At 40.9% G+C, this 24,590-nt stretch overlaps 1 protein-coding gene across 8 annotated transcripts in view; it reads left to right on the top strand.

Moving 5' to 3' along the window:
* Positions 1-2,969: 2,969 nt before the first annotated feature.
* The window catches only part of DDX6 (DEAD-box helicase 6), a 36,250-nt gene continuing 14,629 nt past the window's right edge, over positions 2,970-24,590 (top strand). Inside the window, exons 1-7 of one of the 8 annotated variants that reach the window (XM_043579533.1) lie at positions 2,970-3,093; positions 6,439-6,912; positions 11,287-11,350; positions 12,709-12,813; positions 21,025-21,154; positions 22,524-22,670; positions 24,052-24,146. In XM_043579533.1, the coding sequence (XP_043435468.1) occupies positions 6,713-6,912; positions 11,287-11,350; positions 12,709-12,813; positions 21,025-21,154; positions 22,524-22,670; positions 24,052-24,146 (741 nt within the window). In that variant the 5' untranslated portion in view covers positions 2,970-3,093; positions 6,439-6,712. Of the gene's footprint in view, positions 3,094-3,552; positions 3,636-3,727; positions 3,887-6,438; positions 6,913-11,286; positions 11,351-12,708; positions 12,814-21,024; positions 21,155-22,523; positions 22,671-24,051; positions 24,147-24,590 lie in introns of those variants that run through there. The other 7 variants (XM_043579535.1, XM_043579540.1, XM_043579537.1 and 4 more) reach the window with 7 other exon arrangements.

Below are 24,590 nucleotides of genomic sequence, written 5' to 3'. Positions count from 1 at the left end.
GCTCTGGGCTGATGGCTCAGAGCCTGGAGCATGCTTCTGATTCTGTGTCTCCCTCTCTCTCTGCCCCTCCCCCGTTCATGCTCTGTCTCTCTCTGTCTCAAAAATAAATAAACGTTAAAAAAAAAATTAAAAAAAAAAGAAATCATGTATAAATTAACCTGGGATTTTTTTTTTCCCTTCTAGGTATTTTTAGGTAAATAAATGAGGACAGGACATGAGACTGGCAAAGAATATTTGCTGGGAGGACCCATTATGGTGATCAATTTCCAAGTAGCATTTTCTAGTTGCAGCTCATGACTTACAAAAAAAAAAAAAAAAAAAAAAAGAATTCTGTGTTTTAAACAGAGATGATGAAAACCTCAAGTTTGTTTATGAATCTTTTTCTTTTTAAAAATATCTTTCCTACAGGCCAGTTCTCTAGGAGCCCGCCAACAAAGCAGGCCTAACACTTTAGCTAACGGTTTCATAGTTCGCAAGCCAATAAGTAGGGTATGGGGAAAACAAATGGAAATGGCCAAGACATCTTGGGAAGCACTTTACTACAATTAATAAGTGACCTCATTGGGGACAACTTACCCTCCAGAAGCCATATTTACCTCAGATCACCCAAACTACTATATTCAATAGTAACTAAAAGTCCCAAGGACTGGATTTGTGTGTTATTTTTATTTTATTGTTTTTAAGTTTATTTTTATTTATTATGAGAGAAAGATAGAGAGCAATCAGGGGAGGAGCAGAGAGAGAGAGAGAGAGAGAGAGAGAGACAGAATCCCAAGCAGGCTTCACACTGTCAGCACAAAGCCTGACATGGGGCTTGAACTCATGAACCGTGAGATCATGCTGAGCTGAAATCAAGAGTTTTAGTTGCTTAACCAGTTGAATCACCCGGGCGCCCCTTAAATACAATTTATAAATATAAGGATACTGTGTACATTATCATATAATTCATCTCTATTCCTAAAGTGTCACATTTTCACTAATCTGTTTGAACTGGGGAGAATATATATATTCTATATAATATATATATATATATGGAGACAGCGAGACTGGACCTACCAAAAACTGAAATGGAACCCAGAAGAAGATCCAAGGACTCGTAACTTAATTCTGCACCATCTATGCTTCTTACCAGAAAACTGCAAAGGGCTGACATAAGTAAGTTGTAAGGATATCTGAGTATCTTACAAGAACATTATGCAGAATCATTAAAGGTTTTAGCCCTGGCAGGATTCCTAGGTGAGAAAGGGCAGCTATTTCATATTCCCTCCTCACTTTTGTTTTTTGTCATGACCTCAGCCAGACTCCTTTTGAAAGTAATCACTTATTTGTGAACACAAAACCTTTTCCTTTGCCTGGTCTCATTTCTTTTTCTTTCTTTCTTTCTTTCTTTCTTTCTTTCTTTCTTTCTTTCTATGTTTCTTTGGTTTTGAGAGAGATACAGAGTGCAAGCAGGATAGGGTCAGAGAGAGAGGGAGACAGAATCTGAAGTGGGCTTCAGGCTCTGAGCTGTCAGCACAGAGCCTGATGCGGGGCTCAGACGCAGGAACGGTGAGATCATGACCTGACCTGAAGTCAGAGGCTTAAATGACTGAGCCATCCAGGCGCCCCTGGTCTCATTTCTTGAGTGGCCTGGGCGAAGAGACCCACCAGCAAGCAGTGGCCGGTTTTAAATTCTTAGGCTCCCCTCCCTCCCACTTATTTTTGCCCTCCTTCCCTTCACATTCCTGCTGCTTGGAAAGGCAGTGAGGCAAACAAGGCCTCACGCTTTAATATTTTATTAAGGAACAGGGGCACCTGGGTGGCTCAGTTCGTTAAGCGACCGTCTCTTGGTTTGGGCTCAGATCATGATCTCACTGGTTCCTGAGATCCAGCCCCCACATCCCTGCTTTGCGCTGACCGAGCTGAGCCTGCTTGGGATGCTCTCTCTCTCTCTGTGTCCCTCTCTTTGTCCCTCCCCCAATTGTGCCACTCCCTCTCTCTCAAAATAAATAAATAAACATTAAAAAAAAAAAAAAAAGGAACAACTTAGCCATCCTCTCTCTAGGACGGGCACAAGGTGCAGGGTTATTCCCTTGTATGAGTGGATGTTTTAAAATCTGGGTGGGAGATGACATTCTAAATTTAAATTTATAACAAAAAAGTTGTAAGGGAAACTTTCTTCGTGATCTCAGGAATAGGCTCTTTACACTTCTGTACTACCTTTCCATTGGCTGTGTGAAAATAAACAAAGACGACCAAAGGAGAACAGGCTATTTATTCACTGCTTGCTAAGCGAGGGAGCCGGCCACCTTCACTTAGTTTGGTACTCAACGGCAGGCAGGGAAAACGGGGAGGCTTGAGGTGTGCTCTGATTGGAGGTTGTTGGCCTGAGAAGCCGGAGGCAGGCTAACCGGAAGAGGCGCTGTTCTGTGATTGGTTTGGGGAACATATTTGGCTTTCTCTGATTGGCCCCGGGTTGGAAGCAGGGGCAAAAACCGGGGAAGCTGGCAGGCAGTGACCAAGCGCTGCTCGTTCTGGGCCCGTCACTGCAGAGGCTGTGGTCTGGCTTCCCAAGCCGGTTGCTGCAGAGGTGGAGGGTCGGAGTTCTGTTGTCGCACACGGTCTGGCCACTGTCCTGTACTGTCTCTCGGCTGGGGGAGACCCAGGTTTTTCTCGTCTCTTGACCTAGGAAGCTTCCCAGCTTCAAATTTTTGTTTTAGCTGGGACAAAATAGCGCTCCCGACGCATCAGGACACGACAAGTATTTATGGGCACAAATCCTGGAATAGCATCCTAGGGAGAGTCAGGCCTGGGGAAGAATCGCCCTCCGCCTTCTGGTTCCTACTTCCACCAGAAGTGACTCCTCAGCAGCTCTCCCTTCCCCTCCCCCCCCCGCCGCGTCTCCCGGCCTGGCCTCCCGGGGCCAGGCAGGTCGCAGCCCCGGGCCCCCGCGCGCCCCCATCCCGCGTGCCCCTTCCGGTCCCCACTCCCGGGCGCGCGCCGACACCTCCGGGCCACCAGTTCCGCGCGTTCCTGGATGGAGGCGCGCCCGGAGGGGCTCGGACGCGACACCCCGGTCCTGCAGCAGCCTCCGCGGCCCGCGGGGGACGTCAGGTCAGCTCTCCTGTCCCCCAGCCGCGGCCCGGACGGCTCGTTCTCGGAACGAGTCCTTGCTCAGGAACAAGCAGCTCCTCCTCTGGTCACAACCCCCGATTTCCACTGCCAAGGGGCGAAGACAGGGTGGACTCTTCCCGGCCACCGTGTCCCCCTCGTTTCTCCTCAGCTGTGGAAAAAGCCAGCCCCGCTTCCCGCTCAGAAAGGAACCCGTATTGCCCCCTCGAGTCTCCGTCCTCGGGGCCCCCATCTGTGTGAGAGCACGGCCGTCCATTTTCTCCTCAGGGAGGTTCCCCGGCCCGCGTTCCTCCGGCCGCGAAGCCTGGAGGCCGTGACTCCGAGGCTGGCGCGGCGGTGGCGGAGCTCTCGCCATCTTGTCTGTAGGAGGAGCCGCGGCCGCGGCCGCCGCCATGCGGACAGGCAGGGGGAGGGGGAGGCGAGGGGGAGGGGGCGGCGGGCGGGCGGGGGAGGGGCAGAGCAGCCGAGTTAGCTCAGCCCGGGCGGCGACTCTGGCGGCGCCATGAGAGCGGGCAGCGGCGGAGGTAGGGCTGGGCGGCCGGAGAGCCGGCGGGCGCGGGCGGCCCTGCGGAGCGGCCCCCGGAGCGGGGCGGGGGCGGGGGCGGGGGCGGGAGGAGGAGGCAGCGGCGAGGGGCCGAGTGGGGGCGGGCGGAGGTTTCCGAGGAGGAAGGAGCCGCCGCCATTTTGGGAGCTTCGAGTCAACAATAAAGGACCGAGGGTGCCGAGCGGGAGTGGCCTCGGTGGTAGGACTCGGGCCCGAGCCGCGGGGAGTGGGGTGAGGTGGTGGGGTCGAGGTCAGCGGTGCGGTCGGGGCCGCGAGAAGCCCCTCGGCTGGCGTGGGGGGCGCTCTGAGGCGGAGGCCTGAGGCCTGGCCGGGCCCCGGGGAGGAAGGCGGGCGGCGGACGGCTGCCGTGCGGGGTGGGGGCGCCTGAGAGGAGTCGAATATGGGAATGTCGTGCGCGGCGGGGTCCGGAGAGGGAGCGGGCGGAGTACGCGGAGGAGCTTTATGGAAGTCGAGGGGATGTGGGACCCCAGGGGCGGCAAGGACTTAGGGGGATGGTGGAGGTTATAGGGTACGAGGCGGCCCTATAGGGGGCGGCAGGGATATGCAGTGTCGGAGGGCTCGCTTTGGAAGAGGACCCGCTGCTGTTTGGTTGGAATAAGGCCTCGTAGGTCGGTAACAAGAGACCGATTGTGGAGCCCCCGAGTCGTGGAGGAAAAGAGGGGCTTTCTGACTTTAAGGGTTTCTCTTTGGGGCCTTACAGGGGGAATCCCTATTGTTTTCTGTCCGCGGAGTTGGTTTCCTGCTCTTGTGGCGCAGATGCGATTTCAGGGCCCCAACCCCTTTGTGTTGATGGTCACAGGGGGCTCACTTGAAGTGTGTGAGGATTTGGGGGGGGGGGAGGCGTACGGGGGGAGCGAGAAATTATTGCCCCACTATTACGGGGCTCAAATCACTGGCTTGTTTCTTTCCCTTAGCGCTCGCCCCCTTTTCTCTTCCACGGTCCCCTCTTCCCCTCAGAATAAAACAGTCACTCCAACTTGCAGACCAAGCTTAGAGAAACTGCGCCGCATTTGCAAACAAAAGCTCTTGTCTGAGATGACGATACTGTTTTGGGTGTGAAACTGTCAATTGCTAACTACAATCTGGGAAGCGCTGTAATTAACTCGGCAAGGGGCTCCTCCCAGCTAGTCTACGTTTCGTTCGTATTTTTGAAAATGTAGAATGTAACTTGCAAGGCTAAATTGGGAAGGGGTAGGAGGATTATTTCCTTCTCTGAGACATAAAGCTGCAGTGCAGGTTTTGGTTCAAGAAAGAAGGGAGTACTAGTTACATTTTGGATCTAGGGAGATAGGAGGTCTTACGTGCTGGAGGGACAATAATGATATCTTTTAATCTTTAGAGGCTGCCCTCTTCATCCTCTTAACTGCTTCGCAAGCGAACAAGTCTTGTGTGAACTCGGTGATATTGTTGATCATAATATAAACCTGTCAATACAGGAAACTGTTTAATGCCTTGAAATGCTGTTAACCACGGTCTGCATAAGGGATCAGATTCTAAGAGACTTAGAATAGACAGCTTTGTATATGTAATAATCAGGATTTGCTTGTCAGCAATTTTATTTACAATTTTTTAAAAAGACATAACCAGTTGTCTTTTAGAAAAGTTCTATTGTTTTTGAATCCTTGGTGTTTGGCCAGAAAATCAACACCAATCAATAAGCTGGTGTATTTTTGGTAAGAAATATGAAGGAGTTTAAAAAGAACCCAAGAGAGTAGTCCTTTATTTTCTGGCCTTTGTAAATTGTTTTATTTACTACATTGTAAAATAAGAGTTCGATTTGGGAAATAATTAAAAATGGCAGTTTGGCCAGTTCTTTTTTAAAACAACTATTAATTAGTACTCTGGATTTCTTGGAAAGTTTGGTTAAAGTTACTAGTGTATATTAGTTTTTACCACATTTTTTTCAACAGGCAATTTCCTTTTTGTGTTTTTATAGATAAGTATATTTAATAACAAAGGAAATATTTCAAGTTAGGATATACTTTTTGAAAAGTGTTACTGGCAATGTATGTGGCTAATAGTTTTTTAGTATTCAAATTTTATTAAGCTGGCTAAAGATTTTCTTGGCTCTTTCTCAAGCAAAAGATTGTGACATACAGACGTGTATCTCTTGACTACTTCAGCTATAGTTTTAAAGGGCAAAACCCAAGAGAAAAAAAATTTATTTTTCTTCATGAAGTTCAACTTCTATGGTTGAAATTCATAAAGGCACAAATGTGGGGTTTTCTTCCTGAAAGCATAAAGTTAAGTCAAAAGCTCAATTTCAAGAATTCTCAGTTGCTGTCAGAAGTAGGGGAAAAATAATACATTGTCTTGCCTTGTTCTAAGATGTATATTGTAAATTTTACTAATTTTACAATTAGCAAAATTGTGTGATACTTCTTTGAGTTGTAATGCAATTAAGTGTAATGAATCATTGACTTTTAGAGGTGTCAGGGACTTTTAAAGAATTCATGAGGGAGGAAACTGAAGGGAAGATATTATCGTTTGACAACTAATGCTAATTTAATCACAATGTCTTTTTACCTAATCATCTTTGGGTTGCCTTGAACTGACAATTTAAGATGTTTGAGATTGGTCTCATTTGGCCTGGTTTTTGAGGCAGTTAATCTTTGTGTGTCTCTCGTAGCATGGTTAGTTTTGGTCTAAGTAGATCTATATTTTTAATTCTTTAATAGAGTGATTTCCTCTAAAGGGGTTGTTTAAAAGGGAAAGTTTCTAACTTTCCTGTGTTTGCTAATTAAACTTTCTCTTTGTTTCAGATTGAAGTGAGTGAATTCAGATACATAACTCAACCTTGTTAGAGGGCTTTTTAAAAAATAAAAAGTTGATTCGGTGCATGAGAGCAAGTTACTGCTGCTTACCGTTCAGAGACTTACAGGTGCTTGCCTGCATTGCAATAAAGGACTCATATATTGAGCAAGACTTATATTTATCTCTTCGTTTTGGAGAGCCTAATAAACTGTTATTACAGTTTCTCTACTGACTTTCAAAAGTTTTGAAGTTTGAAAGAGACACCTTTACAATTAATACAGCATGAGCACGGCCAGAACAGAGAACCCTGTTATAATGGGTCTTTCCAGTCAAAATGGTCAGCTGAGGGGCCCTGTGAAGCCCAGTGGTGGCCCCGGAGGAGGGGGCACACAGACACAGCAACAGATGAACCAGCTGAAAAATACCAACACAATCAATAATGGCACTCAGCAGCAAGCACAGAGTATGACCACCACTATTAAGTAAGTGTTAGAATAAATCAACACACTTGGGAGACCAAGGAGATTTCTTTTTGTTACTTTGTTGACTACTTTATACCTTATTTAACCATTTTGATTGCAAATAGAGGACAGATGGCTTTGTATTATGGGCAGTGGGTATTTGCAATGGAATAATGTATTTTTGTCATAATTAATACAGGCTTGTTAAATAACAGACACAGATGATATATGTTAATTTTGTATACATTACTTTTTGAAACATTTCTGGCTTTCATAATTAGCTCAGATTCATCTTGTTTTTGCCAGTATGGCTTTTTCCCTAGTGTTGTAACTGTACCTTACCCTAGATGAAGTGGCAGTTAGAGCCAATTTCAAGTTTTAAATTTAAAGACTTACCCAGCCTTTTGAGTCATACTTACTGAGAGGAAATTTATCCATAACTTTTTTTTTAAGATAATGTTACTTTATTTTTTTTTTAAGGTTATGTTACCTGTAGTTTAGTTTTGTTTTATAAGCTTTCTCGTTTTACACATATACAGTATTACAAGCTGTTATGTATCATAGGGAACTCAAGATTTTGAACTAATGGAAATGTACATTTCTGAATAGTCCCAATTCCCTTTGTTGACTCTTAAAAATTTAGGAGCCTCATCTTACCACAGAATAATTTTTTCTTTTAAATCTGCTATTTGTCATCTAAGTGTACACTTTAAATTATTTGAATGATAACTATCTCTCTAGAGATTCAGTTAATAGACTAGAGACTCAGTTAGTTCGACTCTTGACCCCACTTCATGTTTGGCTTTATTAAGATTCTAGTCGTAGAGATTGATTTACTCTTGAAATCTTCATATGATGAAACTGCTTCACTGAACTAAAGTGTATGTATTACTACAACCTAGATCTTCTCCGTACCTAGGAAGCACTTCTAAAGAAAAGTAGCCCTTGAATATCATAGAGATGGTTACTGGTATGTGATTTGCTAGTGACCTGTAGAAATTAACTTCCAATGGAATTGATTTGGTCATTGAGAGAATTGGCATCAATACATGGTTGTTATTTCTTGTGCATATTTTATGATTTTTAAGGTGAATGCTTTAGTATAGAAATCAAAAATATTTTCTAAATTGTAGTTCCTCTTGACAAAATATGAATAGGTTAGCAAAATTTAGGACATCTCTAAAAAAATTTTTTTTAATGTTTATTTTTGAGAGAGAGGGAGACAGAGCATGAGTTGTGGAGGAGCAGAGAGGGAGACACAGCATCTGAAGCAGGTTCCAGATTCTGAGCTGTCAGCACAGAGCCCGACGTGGGGCTCGAACTCACGAACTTTCGTGACCTGAGCTGAAGTCAGGCGCTTAACCAGCTGAGCCACCCAGGAGCTCCTAGGCTATTTTTAAACATAAAGCTGTGTTATTTCATTATTTTCTACTTAAATTCTGGCTTGAGACAACAGTAGATTTTGCTTTCTCTCTTTTGCTCATCCTGGGATTAATGGTTTCTTTTTAATTCTGGGTTCTTTTTTTTTTTTTTTTAATTTTTTTTTTTTAATGTTTATTTTTAAGAGAGAGAGAGCCGGGGGAGGGGCAGAGAGAGAGGGAGACACAGAATCCGAAACAGGCCCCAGGCTCTGAACTGTCAGCACAGAGCCTGACGCGGAGCTCAAACTCAAGAACCACAAGTTCATGACCTGACCTGAAGTAGAAAGCTTAACCGACTGAGCCACCCAGGCGCCCCTAATGTTTGTTTTTGAGAGTGAGTAAGCAGGAGAGGGGCAGAGAGGAAGGGAGACAGAGGATCTAGAGGATCTGAAGCAGGCTCCCGTGACAATAGAGAGCCCAGTATGGGGCTCAAACTCAAGAACTATGAGATCATGACCTGAGCCGAAGTTGGATGCTTAACCAAATAGCCACCCAGGTGCCCCTAATTCTTTAGGTTCCTTAAATCTCAGTTTGTCCTCTTCCTGTGAAGCTTTCTAGATCCCATCACTGTCTTCAGAAATCTTCTAATACTTATCTTTATCACTTATTTTCTCTTTTTAAATAGTTTGGGTTTTTTCTCTCCTAAGATTATAAGTTCCATGTGGTAAGATTTTCCATTGTATTTCTGCATTTTTATTCACTTTATATTGAATTTGACAGCGGCAAGTTAGCCTACTAGGATGTACAACTAAATTTTTTGTTCAAAAACCTTGGTGTGTTTTGTAGGCAGAGGTGAAAGACTTTGGTACCCTTGGAATTAGTAGCAAATAGTTACCTGTGTTACAGTATCTTAAATTACATGGGACCTAGCTTTAAGGAAAATGGCTCATCTTTCTAAATCAAGACTCTTGAGATGTTTTGAGGGCTCTGATTATATAAGAATTGCTGTAATGAAATCAGTGAAAACTTTTGTTTATTTTATAAAGATGACCCAGTGGAAAGCATTGTCGGCTTTATTGACATTTTTTTTCCCTATTAGATGCTTTGGGTGTAATTTGAAGTTTTCACCTGAGCAAAAGGGAAATTTGTTTTACATGTTTCTCTTTCATGATTTCAAACATTCTCAGTAAAATAGATTGGGAGTTGTTCATTAACAGCTAACGCTGACTTCTTATTTTGCCAGGCACTGTGCTGAGTGCTTTATATAAATTATTTGCTATAATTATTATTATTTTAATGTTTATTAATTTTTGAGAGAGAGAGAGACAGAACATGAGCAGGAGAGGAGCAGAGAGAGAGAGGGAAACACAGAATCCAAAACAGCCTCTAGGCTCTGAGCTATCAGCACAGAGCCCAATGCGGGGCTTGAACTCACAAACCGTGAGGTCATGACCTGAGCCAAAGCCGGGCGCTCAGCCAACTGAGCCACTCAGGCGCCCCATAATTTTTTTTTTTTTTTTGATGGTTATTTTGAGAGCGTATGCAGGAGTGGGGAAGGGCAGAGAGAGAGGGAGAGAGAGAATCCCAAGCAGGCTCTGCACTGTCAGCGCAAGCCAGACACAGGGCTTGATCTGAGGAGCCATGAGATCATGACCTGAGCTGAAATCAAGAGTCTGACACTTGCCCGACTGAGCCACCCAGGCATCCCCTATTTGATATAATTCTTAACCCACTTTATATAGGAGAGAATTAGAGGCTTAGAAAGGTAACTGCTGCAAATCACAGAAATAATAAATAGTAGAGTCAGGGGCTTGACCTGGTTTGAAACCTAAAGTTTTGAAACTTTAGAGCCCTTAGTTTTAACTAGTCATCAGAAGTTAGAAACTCAGATGCTAACTTACAGGAGACTGTGCCAAATGAGAGGGTACTTACTTGTTCTGACTAAAGGAGTCTGCTGCTTGATTTAAACTCCCAGTTATTAAGCTCTTTCAAACTGTTGACATGCAGAAGTTTGGAACTAGTGTTGATGAAGCTTCCAGTTTTTTCAAGAAAAGCCAGAATGTGGACTTTTATATGAAATCTTTTAATGTTTAAATGTTGGCAACTAATTTAAATGAAAACACACTATGTACATCAAACAAAACACATGGGTTACCAGTTTTGAGAACAGTTGTACTGTATATTACACTGCTGCTCTTAAGAGGATGGATGCCCAGGGGTGCCTGGGTGGCTCAGTATATTAAGCATCTGACTCTTGATTTCGGGCCAGGTCACGATTCTGGAATCATGGAATTGAGCCCTGTGTTGGGCTTTGCGCTCAGTGTGGAGCCTGCTCAGGATTCTCTCTTTCTCTCCCTCCCTCTGTCCATCTCCCTGGCCCGGGTACTCTCTGTCCAAAAAAAGTGGGGGTGGGGGGGTGGTTAAGTGCCTTATTCCCTTCTTTTTATTTATTTATTTTTTTATTTTTTAGGTTTTATTCATTTAAGTAATCTCTATACCCAACTTGGGGCTCAAACTTATGACCCTGAGATCAAAGAGTCACATGTCCTTCCAGCTGAGCCACCCACGGTGCCCCTGCCTGTTCCCTTCTATTTTTGATTTTTTTTAAATCCTCTCTAGATTGTTGTTCTTTTGTAAGAAGAGCGGTTTTTCTAAAGCTGTTTATGTCTGTTAACCGTATTCTGAAGTAAATAACAATACATTAAACTTACTGTTTATTATAATTATGGTGAATCATCTTTGTATTATTAGAAGAGTGATGCCGTGGGGGCGCCTGGGTGGCTCAGTCGGTTGAGTGTCCGACTTCGCCTCAGGTGATGATTTCGCAGTTCGTGAGTTCGAGCCCCACGTTGGGCTCTGTGCTGACAGCTCAGAGCCTGGAGCCTGCTTCAGATTCTGTGTCTCCCTCCCTCTGCCCCTTCCCCGCTCATGCTCTGTCTCTCAAAAATGAATAAACGTTAAAAAAAAAAAAATTAAAAAAGAAAAGAGTGATGCTGTGAATTCTCATGCTTCGATTTTACTGTATTCTCTGTAGACCTGGTGATGACTGGAAAAAGACTTTAAAACTCCCTCCAAAGGATCTAAGAATCAAAACTTCGGTAAGTTGGTTGTAAAATTCAAGTGGAAAAATGGTGTGGAAACTCTAAAAATGAGGTAGTTACTTAACAATAGGCATTGTGTATTTACTCTGAAACAGGTTGAAATGGTTGAAATTATATAGATTATATATGATGAATTGCCAAAATTTTTCACTGTTTGGAGGAATTCTATTAATACAGTAATGTGTGTCTGTATATTAAATACTGTGTTTACACGTGTGTATTTTATCTAACTTACAGAGTACTTTCATGATTTGCAAGGCATTTTCTCAAAATTCTCTTTTGCTCCCACCGACATAGTAAGATTCAGGTTAGGTATTAACCCTGTTTAGTGGATGAGAACAAGGAAGGTTGAAAGGTTAGTTCTCTTAGCACAGTGTTCCCAGCTAGGGGTGATTTTTGTCCCTTAGGGGTCATTTAGCAGTAGCTAGAGACATTTTTGGTTAACTCAGCTGGTTAAACTCAACTGGGGGGATGCTACAGGACATCCCCTTACAACAGAGAATTTTCTGGCCCAAATGTCAATAGTGCTAAGTGTGAGAAACCTTTATTTAGGATAGGATATTTGTAGGCAGTGAGTGGGAGTTAGGGTTTGACTTCACATCTTGTGATTTGTAAAAATAACAGTATTCTACCAGTCCTCACAAGAATATGACCGTAGGGTGGCCTTTCCCCAAAACAATTTATTTTATTTTTTAAATGGTTATGTCTTTATTTTGAGAGAGAGAGAGAGAGAGAATGAATCCCAAGCAGGCTCTGCGCTGTCAGTGCTGAGCCCGACACAGGGGCCGAACTCATGAACCTGTGAGATCATGACTTGAGCTGAAATCAAGAGTTAGCTGCTTAACCCACTGAGCTATCCAGGCACCACTCCCCAAAACAATTTTCATTTTATTTTATTCTTTAAATTTAATGTTTATTCTTGAGAGAGAGAGACAGAGCATGAGTTGGGGGGTGGGGGTGCAAAGAGAGAGGAAGACGCAGAATCTGAAGCAGGCTCCAGGCTCTGAGCTGTCCACACAGGGTGTGACATGGGGCTAGAGGAACCGTGAGATCATGACCTGAGCCAAAGTCAGCCGCTTAACCAACTGAGCCACCCGGGCACCCCCTACCCCAAAACAATTTTTAAACGATTTGTGTGTGTGTTAAAGAGTAGTTATTTATTCTTTAGAAATTATTCTTTAGGAATACTTGAAATATAGATCGAGACAAGCAATTTGCATATATTTATATTTTAAATGGGGTAGATAAAAAATTAGTCCCTGAAACAAATTTTCTTAAGCATACTAGCTACCTAAGGAACACAGTTGTACTTTATTATTTTGTTGTTGTTTTATTTCTTTTGTTTGTCTGAGTAGGATGTGACTTCCACAAAAGGAAATGAGTTTGAAGATTACTGTTTGAAACGGGAGTTACTGATGGGAATTTTTGAAATGGGCTGGGAAAAGCCATCTCCTATTCAGGTATGTTTCTTGTTTTTATCCATATAAAATATTGTGAGTTAAGCAATCCATACTTTTTGATCTGTGTGGGTGATACAGTTATCCAACACTTTTGTGTGTGTGTGTATACATAGGCACTTTTTCTGAACCTTTTAAGGATAAGTCACAGAATCATGGCCCATTGCCTCTAAATATTTCAGTGTGTATTTCCTGAGAATAGGACTTTTTTTTTTTTTTTTTTTTTTTTTAAAATAAGCTCTGTGCCCAGCGTGCAGCTTAAACTCACAACCCTGAGATGAAGAGTAACCTGTTTACCAACTGTGCCAGCCAGGCGCCCCTAGGTGCCTGTGAGTAACCATAGTATACTTACCTTTGGTCAGTTTAATGCAGTATTTTTATCTCATCTGTCATTTGTATTCTGATTTTTAATTGACTCTAAAATATCCTTTATAGGATTTTTTTTCTTTTCTGTACAGGATGCATCCTAGGATCAGGATTTTCATATTATGAACCTGTATTACATATAGTTAGTTACATTTCTTTAACGTTTTACAGTTGTGAGCATTTCCCTAGTCTTTTTTTTTTTTTTTTTTTTTCAATGTAGAACATTCCTCATTTGGGGTTTGTCTCCTGTCTGTATGTGATGAGACTCAAGCTATGCATTCTTAGCCAGGGGACTGTAGAAGTCACGTTGTAGCCTTCTCGAGCTACCTCATTGGGAGGTATATACAGTGTCCATCTGTTTCTCAATGGTGAATTTAATTTTGGTTACCCTCTCAAGGTGGTGCCTGATTTTTTTTTTTTAAGTTTTTATTTTGAGAGAGAGAGAGTGTGTGCACATGCGTGAGCAGGGAAGGGGCACAGAGAGGAGAGAGAGAATCCCAAGCAGGCTCCATGCTGTGAGTGTGGAGCCCAATACAGGGCTCAGTCTCACTGTGAGATCATGACCTGAGCTGAAATCAAGTTGGACGCTTAACTGACTGAGCCACCCAGGCACCCCTAATTAATTGTTTTTTCCCCCTTCCCTTAAAACTAATAAGCAGTCTATGGGGAGCCTTTAAGACCATGCAGGTATCTTACTCTTCCATCAAAATTTCCCCTTAGTCTTAGTATCCATTGTTGATTCTTGCATACTTTAATCTTTACTGTGGTGGGTAATGATGGGTTTCCAATGGTAGTGCTCCTTGCACGTTTGGCCTTGTGAAGAAGAGCCTTCCTATATCTTCTCATGTAGCTATATGTTATCAGTGTGGACGCATGAATTTTTTTCCCCTGGTGGTATTTTTGTGGCCAAATTGTCCCATATTTGGCTATGGTGAGCTCCTTCAAGCTGGTTTCTGTGTTTTTGTAATATCCCCCCACTCCCCCACCTCCCCCTGCTTTTTTTCTGATAGACTATCTTTTGGAGCAATTTTAAATTCATAGCAATTGAGCAGAAAAGGTATTTCCCATAAACCCTGGTCCTTACTCATGCATAACCTCTCATTTTCAACATCCCTCACATGAGTGATATATTTATTATAACTAAGGAACCTCTCTTAACCTTACCTAAAGTTTGTAGTGTGTTTATAGTATGCTGTACAAATGTATGCTGACATGTACCCATCATTGTAGTATCACACATAGTAGTTTTACTGCCCTAAAAATCCTCTGTGCTCTGCCTGTCCACTCCTCACTATCCCCTCTTTTTCCTTGAGTACTTCGTTTTTGGTATATCATGGTGTCAAGCTTATCTGCACCTATGCTATCCCAGCCTTGGAATCAGTCATTTCTCCAGGGAACCCTGATTGTCAGTGGGACAGCAGTATTAGAGACTTATATCTGAGTACTGAGTGCACTGTTTGCTCCTTGACTCTTTAGGTGGAAATGTATATGTGCATACACATACATGTAGGCCTAAACATGCATGTTAATTGACAGTGTTGGTTCCAGGCTATAGTAAGGACAAACCCTGTGACAATGAGCACTTTTTCGTTGAACAAACATGTACTGAGTGACCCAGAAAATGTTAGACACTGGAGATACTGTGATGAACAAGACAGACAGGGTTCCTGCCCTCACAGCCAGGTGGATGAGACTACTAACTGTACAGATAATTTCAGTGTGCTGTGATGAGCCCTCTTCTAGTTGAAATTGTGTATATGTGTAGCCACTAAAAGAAGATGGAATGACCTGGAAGAAGTGATCCATATTCTAAGCCAGAGACACTGGGATAGCGATTGCCTAGAGATTCTAAACTTTGTGTGCCTTTGTGGACGAACTAAAGAGGTTTATTATGGTTGGAGAAAGTATCAAGATAAGGTTATATATCATCAGACAATTTGAGTACATACATTAAAAATACTTCGGAATTTATTTTTATATAATGTAGTTCATGTTAATCCATTTTATCTACAGGGACGAAAGTTTTATGAGTCTTCTGTTATAGGGACTGTATCATTCAACTTTGTATCTCCAGTATTCAGGTGCATGGCAGGAAATGGGCCTTCTGATACTCAGTAGTATTTATTTAGAATGTTGTGAAATTATGGTTGACATGTCCACATGCAACCTTGGTCTGTAGAACTATTGAACAGCACTAGCTTTGCAGTCAGACTGTCCAGGTTGAATTCCCAACTTACCTCCTTTCTAAGTTGATTATTTGAGGTATCTCTCTAATCATCAGTTTCCTGGCCTGTAAAATTGATATAACAGTATATATGATATATATTATAGAGTTGTTGTGAAGGTTAAGTGAGGTCATTCATGTTAGTATGCTTGGTATAGTGCCTCGTAGATGTTGAATGCTCTATAATTGGTATGGGTTGTTATTCCATAGACTTGTTTTATGAACAAAGGAAATGGGGGGAGGCAGGAAGGAATAAATGCCCTGCCTTCCTCAAAAAGAAAAAAAAAGAGACCGTGGTTCATTTAGGAGACTGAATTCTTAATGGAGCCTTGCTGGCTCCTGTTTCCCACCTAATGCAGGGCTTGATCTCACAAACCGTGAGATCATGACCTGAGCGGAAATCAAGAGTTGGATACTAAACCAACTGAGCCACCGAGGCACCCCTAAAATTGACATTGTTGTTCACGTCTGAGTATTAATATAACATAGAGATAGTTATCTCTCTAGCCACTTAACTAGTCTCACATCTAGCTTTCTCTGTAAAATAAAAGTAAGTAATCTTCCTCACAGGGTTTTTGTGAGAATCAAATGCAATTTGTAAACAAAATATATATTTTTTAATGTTTATTTATTTTGGGGAGATAGAGTGGGGGAGGGGTATAGGGAGAGGTAGACACAGAATCTGAAGCAGGCTCCAGGCTCTGAGCTGTCAGCACAGAGCCCCACGTGGGACTCGAACCCACAAAGCATGGGATCGTGACCTGGGCCTAAGTAAGACACTCAACTGACTAAGCCACCCAGGTACCCCTGTAAACAAACTATTTTGACATAGCAAAGCAGTGTACAAAGTATTATTTTAGATACCTGGGACCACCATTCCCATTGTCTTTTTCTTCACTATTTTGCCTGAGAATCTGTGGAAAATACAAGATGGTCCTTAGAATTAATTCAGTTTAACAAACCATAAATATTAAGATTTTGAAACAAAGAAATTTAGAAACCCTCTAGTAAAATCTAACCTCATGACTGGATGTCTTCTATTCATTCTGTTCTTACCTACTTTTCTCTCCTTGTTTTCCAGTTGTTTTTAAGGTGTTCTATAATACTTAGTTTTACAATGTTGTCCAGACATTTTTTCCCCAAATACAAAAGCCTTTTGGATCAGATGGGTGTCATCTGCATTTGAATCTTTTTTTAAGAGATGGTGACTTTGTTGGCTGTAAGATTATTGGACAATGAAGCACTTAAAATTACATCCTCAAAAAAGATTGTACCCTGACAGTCTGGAACCATATATACTACAGATTGCTTCCACACATCTTTCTTTGGTGCAACCATCTGTGACTCTAGTTCTAGTTCTGAATGCTATCCCCCAGAGCTAGCATAACTATGCCTTTCTAAAGGCATAGCTTTATAGGAGCACAGACTTCTTTGGAAGGCCTAAGAATCTACTGTTTTATTCTGCTTAACATCGTGAAGCCTTACAGAGTCAACTCTTGAACAACAAGGGTTTGAACTGCATGGATCCACTTATACACAGATTTTTTTTCAGTATTGTAAATGTGTTTTCCTTAGAACTTTCTTAGTATTTTCTCTAGCTTACTTTATTTATTTACATATAACGTACAAAATGTGTTGATTGTTTACCTTACCAATATCAGGCTTCCAGTCAACGGTAGGCTGTTCGTAGTTGTAGAGGAGTCAAAAGTTATTTATACGTGGATTTTTGAGTCTGCCGTGATGCAGAGGGGTGGAACGGGAGGGAGGGTAACAGTGCCTGTAATTCCCTCATTCAAGGGTCAACTGTTTACTTCGAGATGGTTGAAAATGACAGCTCTTACTGCTTCCAGACCCCACGTACAACCTTTGAAGACTTTTTATGTAATGACGAAATGGCAAGTAGTCCATTATTGAGGGAGACATGGAAGTTCCTTATTGTTGGCAACAAAATTTCTCAACTATTTTGAGAAATTATTTTGTCAACCAGGTCTAATAAAAATTGATAGTTTATTGTTGATAGCTAGGAATTATAGCATCCTTAATCCTTTGCAAATCATTCCTTTTGCTAATGTAGATTTCTTATGACTCTAGGAATTGGTTTCCTAACTTTGCAGAAAAGTGTTTAAAAGTATTTCCTCATTGGTTACGGTGGCAAAATTGGAGTGTGTTCCTAAGTTAGAGATATTTTTGAAATTATTATCTTCCTTATCCTTTTTTTGGGTAGCACTAGATACCTATGAGAACCATTGCCGTTGTCTATGACCATACCACCCTGAACATGCCTGATCTCATCTGATTTCAGAAGCTAAGCAGGTTTGGGCCTGGTTAGTACTTGGATGGGAGAACCATTGCCATCTTCTCCACCATAGTCATACTATCTTTTCCTCTGAGATTAATATTGTTAAGGCTCCCTAGCACTAGGAGGTAAAAAGAAGCAGCTACTCCAAAAGCAGCTAATTGGGCAATTTTCAGGTTTTTTAGGTAAGACACTTTTGTCAAATGCCTCTCAGTATTAGGAAATTGGGAAGTATACTGTGCTTTGGTTGTAGGCAACAGAAACCAACTTGGGCTAACTTAAGCAAAGGGAAATTTCTTGAAAGAGTATCAGAGGAGTTCACAAGCGTGAGAAAAATCTGGAGAAACACACTTGGAATAGACCAAGAACTGAGGCAGCTGTGAAGAGCTTAGAAAGCTACAAATTGTTATAGGATGTACTTTAACAATTTAAATTCTAAGAAGGGAGCATGGAGCTGGTCTGGCTTCAGTTGATGTTTCCTCTTTGGCTAGAGTGTCCGGTGGGGAGATGCAGTTCCTCAGATGGAAGTTAGGGTGCTACTGGGAAAGGGAAAATGAATCCTAGGGTAACCAAAACACAACGAATACTTAGTGGATAAGTCCCTAGACCTTACAGTGGAACATGGACTTGGGGAGATGAGGTGGCAAAATCAGACCTCAGATTGTAGGGTTGGCATGGGTTTTTTGATAACTTGATTGAGATACAAATCCCATATCACAGAATTCACACATTTAAAGCATATAATTCAGTGGGTTAGTATATTCACAGTTGTGCAACTGTTACTGAAATCAATTTTAGAAAATTTTCATCACCTCAAAAAGAAGCTGCTTTAGCAGTCTCCCTTCATTTTCCCCTAGCCCTAACCAGCCACTAATCTTAGTGTCTCCATGGATTTGCCTGTTCCCCACATTTCATCTAGATGGAATCCTAGCATATGTGGTTTTTTGTGAGTGGCTTCTTTGACTTAGCATTTTTTAGGGTTCATCTATGTTGTAACATGTATCAGTCCTTGCCTTTGTGTTGCTGAATAATAATTCTGTTGTATGGCTACATTATATTTGGTTTATCAGTCGACAGGGTTTTTTTCTGCTATTAGCTATTTTGAATAATGCTACTGTGAACATTCATGGACACGTTTTTGTGTGGAGAGGTTTTCATTATAAAACAAAGTACCTAACTTGAAAGGATATAAATAATATAAAGTATCTGAGTGCCGGACACACAGTAAGTTTTTAAAGTTTTTGTTTCCTTCCTTCCTTTCTTTTCTCCCTGGTAGCTCCCATGATTTCCTCTTGGGTTTCAAAGCTGTCTGAACCTGACTTGAATTCTCTTTCTTCATATTACCTAATCTTCCTAGGAAACAGTGGTGAGAGACGGTGTGAATGTATTGAATTCCCTGCTTGCTAATCATAATGGTTACCATATGGGGCAAATATATGTGTATCTTAAAGACTAGTTTACTTGGTTTAAAAAACAAAAAAAACTTTAAACAGTTTCTGTAGACTATAAGCCCTTATCAGAGAGTGCAGGGGAACAGAAGTCAGTGCCTTAATCCAAGTTAAAAGGTGAACCCAAAATGGGAATTAGGATACCCCTAAGCTAATTCTGACCTGCCTCACTTTATTAACAGTTTTATTCTTTTAAAGAACCTGACTCCAGGGCTGCTTGGGTGGCTTGGGTCAGTTAAGTGTCCAACTCTTGATCTCAGCTCAGGTCTTGATCTTAGGGTTGTGAATTCAAGCTCCGTGTTGGGCTCAGGGCTGGGTGTGAAGCCTGCTTAAACAAATAAAATAATAAAGAAAAATAAAGAACCTGACTCAGGATGTCACTGGGAGACCCTTTTATCCTGCTCTAGAACTGAGTAGTGTGCACGTAGCCTATTTAAAAACTAGAAGATAGGGCACCTGACTGGCTCAGTTGGAGAGCATGCATCTCTTGATTTCGGGGTTGTGAGTTCGAGCCCCATATTGGGGGTAGAGATTAAATGAATGAATGAATGAACGAACGAACGAACGAATGAACCGTGGAGGTAATAGGCCTCCAGAGCAACTGAAGATTAACAGAGTTGACTCAAAGTAGGAGGAGATTAAGACCAAAGAGTCAAAGCCAAGGATTTTTCTTTGACCTGCTTTACTGTGATAAGCAGAGTGCTTAATGCTGGTTGTAGGAAGAGAGGGTAACAGAGTATTGTCATTGGACCATTTTTTACGTTGTTTTGGCAGCTGTGTTTCTTTTTCTGATAATATGGAACCCATCTGACTCCTGTGATGGGTTCTAGGTAGAATGAGTACCACAGTGGAAAAAAATGCAAGTAATGATGTTTATTAGTTAAATGTTTGTATAATAACTAGAGTGCTAGAGATACTTCTTTTGGTTATTAGCTCAGGCATAGAAACTGTTAAAGTGGTAATAAATCTCTTTCCTAATTTATTTTCCTAATTTTTTGGTTTTAGAAATTAAAATTTTTAGTTTTAGAAATGGAAGTGTTCTGCTTCCTCCCTGTTGATACCTATTCTCATTTTTAAATTTCTCTCTGTATATGAATAATTTTCAGTAATTTTGGGGAGGCCTTTGCTATTTAGGTGATTTGTCCAAATAGGAAATGTTATCTTTACAAAATACACTTGACACAGTAAGCTAAATGTGAAAGTGAAAAGTCAGTCTCTGATGTGACCATCGATGGAGATAACTGGAATAGAATTGGGCCTCCAGTTGAGCACGCTTCGGGACAGAGAAGTTGCATGTGAAAACATTGACATTGACATTGTGAACTTATGTAATAAAATCGAATAGGAACTAAAGTTAAACTTTCTAGCTGATTCCTATTTTTTGCAAGGATGGGCTGCCCAAGGCACAATTTTTCATTGTGTTTAAATTTAAATTGGTTTCCTAGTCTCAAAACGTACAGTCTTACTTTTGTATTCTTTGTATCACTTCTTCTCCAGTTTTTAATTGTGAGATGTCCTTTGCTTTTTTTCTGTTTATTCAACTCTTATTTGTGTGTCAGCCCAGGTTCCTCCTTTTCATTTGTTGTTTTCTTTGTTTAGATGCCCAGCTTCCTTAGGCATACACATTCTTGCACGTACAAATTCACATATACAGTTTGTATTACATTGGGATGCAGTTTATACTGTACGCAGTTCTGATCAGTATTGGTTGGCAATGTTGATGACATTGGCTGGTAATTTACCTCTGCCTATTCTTGTAAAATGCAAATGTGAGACACTTTAAAGTTGTACCAAAGAGGTATACCTTCAGTGCATTTAAAGAATAATTTCCTTATTTATTGTTTTTATTCATGAGTAATTTTCATTTTCTTGTCTCTTAGGAGGAGAGCATTCCCATTGCTTTATCTGGTAGGGATATCTTAGCTAGAGCAAAAAATGGAACAGGCAAGAGCGGTGCCTACCTCATTCCCTTACTTGAACGGCTAGACCTGAAGAAGGACAATATACAAGGTTAGTTTTGTTTTGTTTTTTAAGTTTATTTATTTATTTTGAGAGAGAGCACAAGCTGGGGAGGAACAGAGAGGGAGAAAGAGCGAATCCCAAGCAGGCTCTGCACTGCCAGCGCACAGCCCAATGAGGGGCTCAAAAGTCATGAAGTGTGAGATCATGACCTGAGCGGAAATCAAGAGCTGGAGGTTCAAGTGACTGAGCCACCCAGGTGTCCCAGTTAGTTGTTTGTTTAAACTAAAAATTGCAGTTTGCACCTTGGAGCTATGTGGAAGATGTTACCATCTTTTTTTTAGTCAGAATTTATATAATCTGGAGTTAGTATTTACCTATCCTTTCACAGCTTGGGGCCCAGTTGTCTTACAAAATATCCAGCTTTTGGAAAGATTTCAAGTTTTCAGAAGAGTTTTACATATTACACAGTTTTGATAACATTCCAGTGAAATAGGCAATATAAGCATTATTGCCTTATAGATAGGAAAGCTAAGATCATGAGAAGTTACCTGACATTGCTACTTAGAAATTATGGAACTGAGTTGTTTCTTGTGGCACCTGTGTGTCTGCAAGAGCTCATGAGCTTTTTCTTCTGTATAAAGCCTTGTGGTTTTGGAATTTTAAGAGCTTAGGAAGTAGAGAAGAAAATTTCCATAGTTGTACGCAGAGCAAGCTAATAGAGTTAATTTTTTTTTTTAAGTTTATTTTTAAGAGAAACAGAACGCAAGTGGGGGAGGGGCAAAGAGAGATGGAGACACAGAATCCAAACCAGGCTCCAGGCTCTGAGCTGTCAGCACAGAGCCGGATGCAGGACTCGAATTTACAAGCCATGAGATGATGAGCCGAAGTCAGACACTCCACCAGCTGAGCCACCCAGGCATCCCATAATTTTTGACCTCTAAAGCTTTTTCTGAAATTTTCATAAATTGGTCTTGATCTATAATGATCATTTCTTCCATTTTCCCTTTACCTACTTTCATGTGATTTAAATGGAACCTGGGCAGCAAGAGTTTTCTATTCAGGTGTTTAGACTAGTGAATCTTTTGGTGAAAAATTAATAAACTTTGGGCTAGTTTTTACCAACTCAAAGAACCCTTTAAAGGTTTGTAACTAAGGAGTACCAGGTTTATATAGCAGTGCTGCTGAGGAAAAGTCTGAATCTGCAATACTGTAATAGGTGGGTTTTTTTGGTTGTTTTCTTTGTTTTGTTTTTTGTTTGTTTTTTTGGTAAAGGAAATTTACTTACTTGACTTTTCAGAATCAGGCCTATTATGATTCAATTTTCTAAAATGTCCTGAGTATCTAGATTGCAAGGGGCAGTATTTCTGTAGCTTATTAAAAACTCTTAAAATATGTTTTCTTTTTTTCTGTTTTCCAGCAATGGTGATTGTTCCCACTAGAGAACTTGCTCTACAGGTCAGTCAAATTTGCATCCAGGTCAGCAAACACATGGGAGGGGCCAAAGTGATGGCAACCACAGGAGGAACCAATTTACGGGATGACATAATGAGGCTTGATGACACAGGTAGGAAATGATTGCTCTAAGGTGGCCTGGCTCTAAGTGGAATTACAGACACAGGTGTTTCCTTTTAAACTTACTAAAAATTGGGGCGCCTGGGTGGCGCAGTCGGTTAAGCGTCCGACTTCAGCCAGGTCACGATCTCGCGGTCCGTGAGTTCGAGCCCCGCGTCAGGCTCTGGGCTGATGGCTCGGAGCCTGGAGCCTGTTTCCGATTCTGTGTCTCCCTCTCTCTCTGCCCCTCCCCCGTTCATGCTCTGTCTCCTTCTGTCCCAAAAATAAATAAACGTTGAAAAAAAAAAAAAAAAATTTAAAAAAAATAAAAAAAAAAAAAATAAATAAACTTACTAAAAATTGTTTTTGAGAATTAAGGACCAGAAACATTGCAGTAGAAAAATGAGTAAAGGAAATGACCATTTCATTCGAGAAAAAAAGACAAATTGATATTAATTGGAAGGATATTCAGCCTTCCCGGTAATTTTTTTAATGTAAATGAAAACAGCAATTTGATACCATGCCTATCCAATTGGCAAGACTAAGAAATAGTAGTAACCAATAATAAAAGTTTGAGAAGAAACAGGCTATCTTGTAGCATGGGGGTATAAATTGATACAGTCTTTATGGTGAGCAGTTTGTGATTATGTTTTGAAATTAGGAGTGTATATATTCAAGAATCTTTCCTGAAGAAATAGGCAAATGCAGGGTCAGGTTAGTGCAGTATGGTTTGTAGTACTAAAAAAATTGGAACATCCTAAACGTTAGTGGAGATTGGCTAAATACATCGGGGTGTAGTCTGAATGGAATTCCCCAAAGCTGTTAAAAAATTAAGCTGAACTGTATTCATTTTCATTAAGAGTTCTCCAGGATAGATACATCATTAAGTGAAAAAAGATAACAAAACACCAAGCATGAAATTAACTTATATAAAATTATACATAAAGTTTGAGTCAGAATCTTATATATGGTTGTCATCTGGTAAATTACTTACCATGTGCTTCATACTGCACAGTTACTTAAAATGATTGTCTCATTTCATCTTTGTAATAATCTTCTGAAGGCCATTCCTCTAGATTAGAGGGAAGCAACTGTACCAAAAGCCTGGTATGCCTTTGTTACTCATTGGGGATTGTTTTAATACAAGTATGCCCCTTATTTGGAGCAGGTGATTTGGGAATCTGTTAGCTCACCCCACGTAGAAGTGAAACAAGTATTTTCTGGCCAACCTAAGATGAAATGAAAATCCATATCCTAAAACACGTCTTTGCCTGTTTGTATTATTCCTACCTTTACAACAGTGTTTCTGATAAAATATGTATGATAAATCTTTATTGTATCATGTTTGCCTAAGCTAAAATTAATGAGAATACGTATTTTCTAATTTTGTGTAGTGCATGTGGTGATAGCTACCCCTGGAAGAATCCTGGATCTTATCAAGAAAGGAGTAGCAAAAGTTGATCATGTCCAGATGATAGTGTTGGATGAGGTAATGTCTCTTTATTTGGAAAGTATTATTTTGTGCTTTGTTTAGAACTGTCAGTGAGTGAAGCAAAAGCTCTTTGTGTTTGTGAACCTTTAATAAATGCATGACTCTTGTCAATTCAAACTAATTTGCTTATAAAACCCATTTAACTTTTTAAAGGCAATAGGTGATAGGTATTTATAGGAAAAGTTCAGCCTTGGGTCTTTTTCTTAGGGATGCCAGATAGTTTATAAGTTTTGTTTTTATTTTTCAAGAAAAGTAATTGTTGAATACCTTAAAGCCAAATTCATTCTAAGTCTCTTTCCAATCAGTAATATGTCTTAAAAGACATGTAATGTCTCTCACCCCTCGTTTAGTATGTCTTCTTTTTTCTTTTCTTTTCTTTTCTTTTCTTTTCTTTTCTTTTCTTTTCTTTTCTTTTCTTTTCTTTTCTTTTCTTTTCTTTTC

The sequence above is a fragment of the Prionailurus bengalensis genome, chromosome D1 (genome assembly GCF_016509475.1).
Source record: "Prionailurus bengalensis isolate Pbe53 chromosome D1, Fcat_Pben_1.1_paternal_pri, whole genome shotgun sequence".
In the NCBI taxonomy this organism is placed as follows: Eukaryota; Metazoa; Chordata; class Mammalia; order Carnivora; family Felidae; genus Prionailurus; species Prionailurus bengalensis.
This window is presented reverse-complemented; position numbering and strand designations above follow the sequence as displayed.